A 10,564-nucleotide genomic window follows, 5' to 3' on the forward strand; every position below is an offset into this window, starting at 1 on the left:
GGCCTGGAAGTCTCCAAGTCTTGAGTGGGGAACCGTGATGAAATGTTTCTGTTTCGCGTTGGGTGGTATGGTGACTTGGGTGGTATTCGCAGAGGGAGGATTTGTAGGGGTGTTTTTTTTTTTCATTGTTGATTCCTTGCTCTGTCTCTGTGTACCTGCAAACCATCTGTTTGGTGCAGTTCGGATCACCCAAAGGGCCGATGGAGATTTTGTAGTGTAACTATTGAAAGAGTTTTGCAGCAAAAATGATGGGTGCTGTTCCAGACCCACACAAATTAGATTTTTTTTATTTTTTGAGTTTTACCTCTCGCCCACATTGAATCGGCCTCCTCTGGCAATAAGCAGCTTCATTATTAGGCAACCTGAGTACTCTGTCCTTGAGAGTCTTGTAATACAGCTACGGGTGGCTGACAAAAGCAAGTAGACGTGTGCTGTTCTTGGTTCGCCGCCTGAAATTCCAGAGCATCTCCGGTATTTACAAAACGCTAAAAATGCATTCTTCTTCCCAGCGTGATTCAAAAGCCTTGACGGCAACCAGCGGTGGCGTCGTGGTGGGCCTATGAAGGTTACATTGGGCCGTATCAAAGACACTCAAGGAAATCGTTTGCAACAAAGATGGAAACTAATAACACGAGCATTTTGGGCCACAAAATTACATTGCCTATGTTGGAGGATACAAATGGGTGATTTTGGACACACTGGAGCTGAGCATATGAATTTATTCATTACCACGCAATTATATATTTGTTCTGTGATTGGCCAGTCTGCCCTTTGGGCTGTGTCTTAGTAAAAGGGAAATTGGGAGCATGTTTTGAAAATAGCCACATATATCACCATCTTAGACATAGTTGATATCAATCAGTTGGCTCAGAGATGACTGGACTTGTTGTCGGGCCAAGGCGGTGAGCTGTGATAGCAGCAGGAGCTCGTGCTGGGTGAAATTCTCAGACAAGGTTTAAACAAACATTCACGCAGATGCTGGCCAAAACTAGCCTGGGCTAAAAGGAGAAGAAGAAAAGAGATCATATAATGCCACCTACTTTTTGGGGGGAATTAATCTTTCATAAATCTTGACAAGGACGCAGATATGCTTGAGTCAGTTCTTTTTTATTTCAAAGTTAAAATATAGGACATTCAGAGCTACATTATCTCTTCCACTGGATAATTAGGATGTCAAATTGATTTATTTGAGAAACGCCCCCCGCCCCCCCCCCCCTTTCACACACACTCACACAGAAGAATTCATGCTTACAACACTTCCATTTCATCTGGCATACAGTAAGAAAAAAAATCCATTGTTTTCAAACATATCTTTAAAGATACACGTCAACTACATTCACTCGAGCTGCCGCTGACTGTTTGCTGTTAAGGCCAGTACATTAATTTTGTCATAAAAGATAACTTTGATTTTCAGCTGTGCACAATTCACATTCATTGTAAAGCAGTGATTTTCGAAGTATGGTATACAGGCTCCCTCTAGTGGTACTTGAAAGAATAACTGCCCAAGTCCTGAACTAATCGTTTATTGCTAGTTATTTTGTTTGGAGGAGCCCAATTTGACAGCCCCAATCCCCAGAGTCAATTGAACAATCCAATATACCTGTAATCCATCCAAGTAAAATTTCAGTTTTTTTTTTCTGGTTAAATAGTCAATTAGTCATTAGTCACTTTAAATGCTTTCATTTCTTCAATTACAAAAGACGGAGGCGCACTAACACCGCCAAAGGGCACGTGTCCTCCTGGTAAGCAGCGCATGTCCTCTTGGCGTTGCCATCAATTTATTTGGCAGATCCATCAGTGGAATCGAAGAGGTTTCACGGGGGAAGAGTTTTCCGTTCAGGATTATCTTGGCCCCGAGGCTGCGCCGCACAGCTTCGCCTGCTGGAAAGACATCCTCACAAGAGAAAACCCAAAAGATTAACATTACCCACCTTTGTGAGTTCACATCTTTTCATCAAATTGAACTGTACATACAAGCCGCGCTTCAACTCAAGGATTTTCTAGTTAAGTAACTTTGGCAGTGACACAAAAAGCTGTGTTCGTTTATTCCCGTGCTGAAAAGGAGGCCCTTTATTTCCGTGTCCTTGTGAGTCATATTTCCTTCACTTGCTCTGAGTTTTTATCTATTTTTTTTCAAACTCAAATTACCAAGTTTTTGTTGTTCATGGTAGTCTTTGCGCATACTGTATTTATGAAGCTGTCAGACCTTCATACAGGGAAAAAAAGAAATGCCTTGATGGGAATAAATAAAATATAAAGGATCGGTTATATCAGGATGAAGAAAAAAGTGCGAGGATGCAAGCGCAGGTTGAGGCAACACTGCAGCGTCTTCAATTCAAATCAAGAAGAAGTTAAAAAAATGCTGACAGAAGTCCTTGCGATGCAACAATGGAGCAAAAGTGAACTTTGCCTCCTATGATGACCTTCCAGCACCCCAAAAGGCTGAAACCAGAAGAAATAAAGGCTTCATTTGGTTGACCTTTGAAGCATTTTTTTAGGTCAATTCCATACCTCCACCAATATTCTTAACGCTGCTCTTGTTTATGGAATAAATGGTGTTAAAAAAAGCCACAAAAAGCTTTTCTAGTTGAGAAACACTATGCTAAAAAAAAAGTAATTACTCAAATGAACAAAGTTTTTTTTTCTGAGGCAAAATAATTATACTTATGGTCTGTCAACACTGGCATTTTGACTGTAATTTGACTCCTAAGTGAATAATGATGTATGTGTGGCTGAGTAACTTAGCACCCAATCTGTTGTGGCAGCCATTTTACATGGAACCCACTCAGGGTGACGAAATCCTTGAGATTCAAAAGGTTTGAAATGTCACCGGTATCACTTGAATCTGAAGGATGCTGAACACAAATGTGACTATTTATTTGCTTGTATGTGAATGGTTGAATTTCTGGACCAATGGTTAACTAGTCAGTGAGGGGATCCTATTCTCTATTAGTCACTGAAAACTCACCTATTTGCTGTCTTAGTGTTTTTTCAAAGTTCCAAACATGCTATAAAATGGTGTCAAATTTTTGTCTAATTCAAAGTTGTGTCGGTAATTGTAAACTGGGGATTGTGCCATTTGTGGTGACTTGGCTCAGTCCATTTGATTGTATTGGTGCAAGTTCCAATAGGCAGGTATGCAGATAATTTCTTGTAAATTATTTTCCAGACTCCCAAATCACAGCTATAATTTGAGAACCCCCTAACATGTCCGTTTTGGGGCTGCGGGAGGAAGCCTTAGCGCCCGCCGAAAACAATTGCCTAATACTGTCTGCCTCCTTTAAAAACAAATTCAGCTCTCCTCAAAAATGAATAAAACCGTTGGAGCAAAACACGTTCATGTCCCCCCGTTGCGGCGGAGGAGGCGCACTGAGGTTTGGTTTGCATGGACGCCGCAAATATACCGAGCGCTCGCCTCAGTACGGATGGCAGGTGGCCAGGGGGTTTTATGATTGAAACCAGACTGTGCTTGCCCATAAAAAGAAAAATACCATGTAGTCGCACATAGTCTCCACAAGAGGGAAGTGCAGGGAGTCAACCACAACATCTGTAAAGGTGGCCCTTTTTTTTTAATTTGGGAACATTTACGACTAAGTGGGCTTCTTTGCTGATGTAATGGGCAATCAGCATGAAGAAGAAAAGTCGACGGAAGGTTAATTATGGCAATTTTGAGTCAGAGCTGTAAATGTGATGACTCCTCCATTGTGTCACATGACTGCAGGCGATAGGCCGCGGGGGTCTGATTGTGCCAAAATGTGCATCTGAGCTGCTGCCAACTACCAGTTCAGGCATGACTAACGCACACTGCGAAAAAAAAAAAAAAGTCTGCGCTTCTTGATTTTATCTGTCTTTGTGTCTTCGGTTTTGAATGCTGAATGGACCTTTTTTTTTTAAATGTAATTACCCAGTGGGCTTGGAAATCTCAGGAAAGCACTATTAGCGGCACTACTTGTGGAAAAAGATGGCAAAATAATTCACATGCTATATAGTTGTGTAAAAAATGGACTTTGGAAAAGTTGTGGTGACTGATTCATTTACTCAAGTAAAGAATCTGTCAACTGCATTTGACTTTATGTGTATATATGTCTTTTTTATGTCACAATGTCATCCGCAAAGATTGGAAAAGTAATCAGCATTTTTGTCGAAAGTACAGATTTTGAGATGTAGGGAGTGAAAATCAAAAGGCAGCCGAAAAATAAATGGCTCTATCTTAAAAATCTCCGCAAGTATCGTCATCTTCTTTCTACCACTACTTTTTGATGTTTTCAACAAAACAGCTTTTACAACGTGGACTGGGAAGTCATGTGACATCAACAAATGCAGACACACGCCGCCCTCCCCGCCGCCCACACACACACACACACACACACATGAAAAACACATAAAAGCCTTTTTAGTCACAAGCAAGAGAGCCACAATTGAGTTCCCGACTGTAACTAAGCTGCCTGTAAACAGGGCCGACGTCATTGGCAACATCAACACTAAAGCAGTGGTGGATGAGGCACTTATCCGTAGTTACAAACAAAATTGTAGTACACTTCTCCCTGAAATTATATCGATTAATTTGCGACACTCTATTCTCTTAATTTCATTGTGTGTTTACACTATGAGTTATTTCTTTTTGGCCAATCAGATCTCAGCCTTGATGTGCTGCCGTGTCAAGTAAGAAACTGGTCCTGTTGTGTGTGTGTGTGAACTTACCATGAGTTGTTCCCCTGCTTGGAATTGCGTTGACCTCCGGTCACTGCCACAGGGTGTCATGTTTCGAGCCCCCCCCTCCCCCTTATCACTGGGGCAGAGCGCCGCCGCTGCCACCACCTTTCTCTCCCCTTCTTCATAGCATGCTGTTGTTGTGGCGACTTCTCCAGACGTACGCGGGGGTCCTCGTGGTTTTGCCGGATGGATGCGAATTGTCTTTGCCGCAAATCCCGTTCTGCGGGTACAGCGGAGGCTTTTGAGTCCTCGAGCGTAATGTTGTGCTGTTACCGATGACAACTTGAGGATTTAGGTGCTGCCAACGGGACTCTGGGTTGTCCGCTTTGTGGTCGGAGAACATCAGAGGCGGATGCCCGTTTGTGTGCTTGAGGTGGTTTGTGCGAGTCGGCGGGGTGAAGCAGCGGGTTTTGACCACAGACGCCGTATGAACCGGGGATGGAGAGTTTGTTCTCAGGATGACGCGCTCCTCATCGGAATGCCTTGACCACTCGGCCGGGTGCGACACTGCCACTTCCCCTGGATGAGCAGAGGTGTGAACATTGCCTGTTGACCCACAAGCCAGGTTGCGCGGGTCCTCGTTCAGGTCCATACTGGCTGTCAGATGATCGATCTGCTCAATGACCTGACGGAAACAAAGAGATGGTATTTGTCGACTGAAATGTCATCAATTGAAAAGTTGGGACACCTACCTCTTTCATCTCCACGTGAACCTGCTTCAAACCTCCCAAGACGTCCTCCAGATCCGTCACCACTTGTCGGATCTGATCCTTCACCAAATCCTGCCGGCTAGCTTTGTTCGTCCCTTGGTCGGTGATCGGCGCTTCTGGATCGACGACGGCTGGACCACGGATGCAAACGTCCTTCCGTTTGTCTTGGTCAAAGTGCTTCTGTGGGACTTCGGTGGGGAAGAAACCTTTGTGATGGTGCCCATTGCAGTTCTCCCCTGATCCACCCGAGTCCTGTCGGATATCTCTTCTCTGCTTGGGTGCGCAGTGGCCGTTAGTGGTGGCAAAGGGATGCTCCAAATGGCCATTTTGCTTGATGCAAGTCGAACCATCCTCTCCTTTGTCCACCAAAACATTATGGTGCACGGTCCTGCTATATCCACATGCGTGACCGTTGACCCGCAGCTGAGGGAGCGGATGCGGTATCCGGACGTGAAAGGGGTGTGCCCTGCTGTGGTTGGACGCGGCCACACACTCACACCGCTCCCTGAAAAACTGGCAGTGTCTCGTACCGAGTTCTGACGAGCGGCTCCACTGGTCTGGGTTCAATTCCCACGGGGGACTGAGTCGGGCCAAGTCTTGTGACTGGCTGAAGGGGCCGGGCCCCAGGAACACAGGCTGTCTCTGAGCGCCGCAGGGACCACCTCTGAATGCCCTTCCCCCTGCGTCCTTAACCCGAAGAGGCTGGCTGTCTCTGTGGCCGTTCAGATGCGGGTGGTCCGGATGTGTGGCGGATGCTGCTTGGTACCCCGGCCCATCGCGGTACCGGCAGGCGCACGGACCGGCGACGCCGTTGAGCTGGAGAAATCGTCGTCCTTGCCCGCCTTCTGTGTACATGTCCAAAGAGGCTCGCATGGAAAACTGGTCCGAAAATCCTCTCCTGCCCCTGTGAAGTCCCGTCATTCACTCATTCTGTTTTCCTCATCTCGTGCCGCGATGAAACTTTTGCTCAGCCGCCCGCCCCGCCCCCACCTCTTCCCCCTCCACCCAAGACGTCTCCCTACCTCCCTCCCCTCCCCTTCCTTCCTGTCTGTTGTTTCCCCCACTTCTCTGAAGCAGCTCTTTTCTTCCCCGTTCTCTTTTCTTTCTCCCAACTTTTTTCCTTCTCCCTCTCTCCTCAACGGGGCCCCTCTCCTCCTCCTCCTCCTCCTCCTCCTCCTCCTCCTCCTCCTCCTCCTCCTCCTCCTCCTCCTCCCTCCTTTCTTTTTTACCTCTCACGCTTCCCTGCTCCGTCTCATTTGCTGCCTCAGGAGTCTCTCTCTCTCTCTCCCTCCCTCTCTCAATCTTCTCTCGCTCTCCTCCCCTCTCCTCCTCCTCTCTTTCCTTCACTCCGTCTTCATTCGCTCACAAAGTCGACTGTACCTGGATTTTTGAAGCCCCCATTTTCGCCTCCACGTGAAATCCAGAAGTTCTATGAAAACGAACTCCATATGGCCTCGGGCCCCGTGGAGAAAGACAGCCCGGGTCCGGAGCCCAGCTCATTAGCCCCGACCGACTAAAGTCAAAGTCAACGTCTCCTTCCTAAAGCACAGCGCAATTAAAACGCTGCCCGAGATTCCTCTTCCAGAGACGGAGCAAGAGAGGAGGGGATTGTAGGGAAGGGCTGGGGTGGGAGGAGGGAAGCAAAAAGGGGGTAGGTGGGGTTTCCAACCACGCCAGCATGGAAGTGGGCAGCACTCTGACTGAAGGAGACATTGACACCTCCTGTAACATGTCCCACCACGCGCTCACGCACCACCTCCATTCGATTTGTTTGTGCTCTTTCCCTGAAAAGCACTAATTCCACTTCAATCATTTTCAGACAAAGTCAGCCTTCAAAGATGAAAGAATTTCTCAAAAAGCAGTTAAGAGTTCATCCGACTCAATTAATCCGATTGAACAAAAAGTGGAAAACTTTGACGCACAGGCGGACTAAAAGCGTCAGAGTTAAATGTGCCTTTTCAGAGGCCCGCGTGTTCGAGCCAAATGTCGCCAGCGTCTATTTTCAAAGAAAATAACAGGAACTCTGGAAACAATGGGATCTGCGGAGGAACGCTGTACGGAGACCAAGAGCAGAGGAGGATGAAGGGGGTTCAGTTTGTCCCAGCAGGAGGATGAGCAGTTTGCTCCCATCTGTTGATTGTTTTTTGGTAGCCCAAGCACAGCTGCTGAGACTTGTACCTCTACTTAGAAAGAAATGGTCATTAAATGGTTGTTTCAAGGAACACTTTTGGCCGCCATCGCTCATCGTGAAGCCAAAAGACAAACTGGCTTGTTGTAGTTTTGCCAGAAAGTATGCAAGCAGTCTGGCTGTTGTTTGTCTTAACGACTTTTCAGCCTACGTTGAATGGCAGCGGTAACGCTGCATACAAATGTACTCTTATGTAATCGCATTTTCAGTGTGCCTGCCGATAAAGATTTATTATACGCCCTTGAATGCGTGTCAAAAAAAGATCGCCTTTGGTCATGTGGTGCCAAAAAGTAAGCTCACAACCTGTTTGAAGTAAAAGTTATTTGCGGACGTTCTCCACAGAAATAAATAATAATAATACAAATTAAATAAACTTCCAGAAAAAATAAAATAAAATAAAACCCCCACAACTTCCAAGAAAAATAAAATGATTGTCAACCTTTTTTGGGGGAAATGAGGTGATACTTGGCAAGTAATCAACACTGCGACACTTTTGCTGTCATCTTTTTGAGTTTAATATTGAGATGACGCACTTGAGCACAACGAGACCTGGAGGAGCTGCAGCCAATTTGTCTTAATGCGCCAAGCCATGGGGACAAGAATCAGGCCACTAAAACGTCCTGAAATCCACACGACAATAACAGAACGCACTAATGGACGGGGTGATTAAAGGGGGGGGGTTTGCCTTAAGAAGCGGCGGTGCCCTTGTTGTCACGGCAAAGGGTAACAAAAGCAAGAGTGGAAATGACTTGCTGGCACAAGGTTGCACTCGCCGAGAGGACTTCAAGGCAAAGCTTTGACCTACTTTGACTCCTGACTGATGACAAAGACAAACATGATCTACTCGAGGAGCACATCAATCCAAGAACACGATTAGATATATATGTGAGTTTATATATTGATGATATAGGAAGCTCAACTGAAACGCTTCCAATCAATACAACTGAAGATCCATTAAAACAACCAAAGGGCAAACCAATATGGAGGACCAAAAGTGACAAAATAAATAAATACAACAGGACATTTTTAATTAAAATTATCATTCATTAATGAAATATTTTGTAATTAAATAAATCAAACAAATAAAAAAATGCATCATTAAATAATTAGGTATATGTCTTATTCATTAAATGTTTCATGTATTTAAATATAGAATAAAATAAATCATTATGTCATGAAATGTGTCATTAATTATATTTCCAATAATTATAGGGAAACGAAGGCAAAATGTTTCATTTGAACTATTTCCCTAATTGACTTTTTGCTGACGGTCACATCTGGTGCTACCACCGTGGACCACTTTGTTTCCCGTCCGCATCTGCTCCAAAACTCCCGAGTGCATTTTCAGAGGTAATTCCAACCCCCATCAATTTGAATGCATCTTAATGGAATTCTAATCCGTAACCACTTTCTACTTCAAACGAGGCATATTAATTTGAAATCATCAAATACCCACGATGCAGTTCCTTATTCTTCTTCCCCTCCTGAAGCCATTTACTTGACTCGTATGAAAATGTTTGGATGTTGGGATCAAAAAGGTCAGCACTCCTCGAAATTGATCCGGCGTGAAGGCCGTCTAGACTCTGAACACTCTGGCCTGGCTTGATGCCACTTCTGAAACAGGAACGTCTTCTCACGCATGACCCAGATAAGACCCAGTTCTGCCTATTGTTAATTACCCTACCACACAGAAGAAACCTTTGATGATTGCAATAGGATGTGGCTACTGGTGACAGCATGAATGAATTCAATCCAAAACGTTGTACAACCAACATCAGGGTTTGTTTTTCACTCCTATAAGCAACAATGGAGTTTACATTGAAGATGATGAACGACCTCATTTGGAGAAAGCTTGTTTAGTCCACCATGGACATTTACAAACAAGCGCTAAAAGGGAATTGGCCAACCGCCGGGAGACCTTGGCTGAACCACTTGGGAAGAAGAGCCGAGCCCTGGAGAAAAAGTCTGTTTTTTGAAATGCAGAACTGACATGGCACCACGTCCCGTCTTGGCTCGGAGCAGGCGGGACCGCTTATTTTCTTAAGTGCCGTCTTTTTATTTAGTGACGGCGTGTCTGCAAGTGCTGCAGTGTCTCTGAATTATTGTTGGCGCTGACTTGAAGGCAATCTGGAAGGAGCCAGTGTTGCTTTCACACATCGGTCCAGTCAAGTCGGTCCTATTCGGTGCAATACAGAGACCTCAGCTCATCTTGAATGTATGCGACTGTCACTCTGAAAAAATACAGTTCATGTTGAACTCCTTTGTCATGTTTGGTTGGCTTTTGTTAATAAATGCAACAGTGCCCTCTAGGGGCCGGCCTACAGAATTGTAGCAGAACGTCCTTAATCCTGCTGCTCACCCACCGAGACTCTCCTCCGTCTGTATTCCGTTACTCCAGGCTGAGAATGTGAAGAATGTCAAGCAATTTGTTTCACTCTCCGCTTCCAAGATGACAGGTACTTCTGCCTCGTTCATGCTGCTTGTAAAAGCGCAACACAATACTGAGTTGCTGTGTGAAAGCAACGAACAATACTGCTGGATTATGTGTAAAAAAGACAGAAGCCTGATTTTGTTGCTGGGTTCTGTGTGAAAAACGTAAATACCATCATGATTCCTGTTATGCTATCATTTTTTGCAGGGTCTCCGTGTGAAAGAGTCAAGTGACAGCATCATGAACTTTATACACGAGCACACGAGTGCTTCATTATCAACCTTGACTACCTCATACTATTAATAGTTAGCTCAATGGAACAAGGGTCATCACATCTAATAATAATAATCAAGAACAATAAGATCAAGGCTTTTAAGCAATATGTCAGTGGATGCAAGACTCCTTTTGCAGCAGTTTTGTAGCCACATTAATGGACTGGTCAGGCCTCTGGGGGTTGGGGGGGTCTGCTAAACCATTAGCCCAGGAATCCACGCCATGCATGCGCTGCCCGTCACTTCAGAC

General features: G+C 45.1%; 1 protein-coding gene across 1 annotated transcript; it reads right to left on the bottom strand.

Annotated features, from left to right (window-relative positions):
- Positions 1-1,088: 1,088 nt before the first annotated feature.
- LOC148387054 (uncharacterized) lies at positions 1,089-6,415 on the bottom strand. The gene is made up of 3 exons (XM_088397227.1): positions 5,406-6,415; positions 4,702-5,338; positions 1,089-1,894 (listed from the first exon to the last, which is right to left on the bottom strand). The coding sequence occupies exons 1-2, from the start codon at positions 6,342-6,344 to the stop codon at positions 4,835-4,837; spliced, it is 1,443 nt and encodes a 480-aa protein (XP_088253353.1). The 5' UTR covers positions 6,345-6,415; the 3' UTR covers positions 1,089-1,894; positions 4,702-4,834.
- Between the last annotated feature and the right edge of the window lie 4,149 nt (positions 6,416-10,564).

The sequence above is a fragment of the Syngnathus floridae genome, chromosome 14, assembly GCF_059516105.1.
Source record: "Syngnathus floridae isolate MCC-2025c chromosome 14, RoL_Sflo_1.0, whole genome shotgun sequence".
NCBI lineage: Eukaryota > Metazoa > Chordata > Actinopteri > Syngnathiformes > Syngnathidae > Syngnathus > Syngnathus floridae.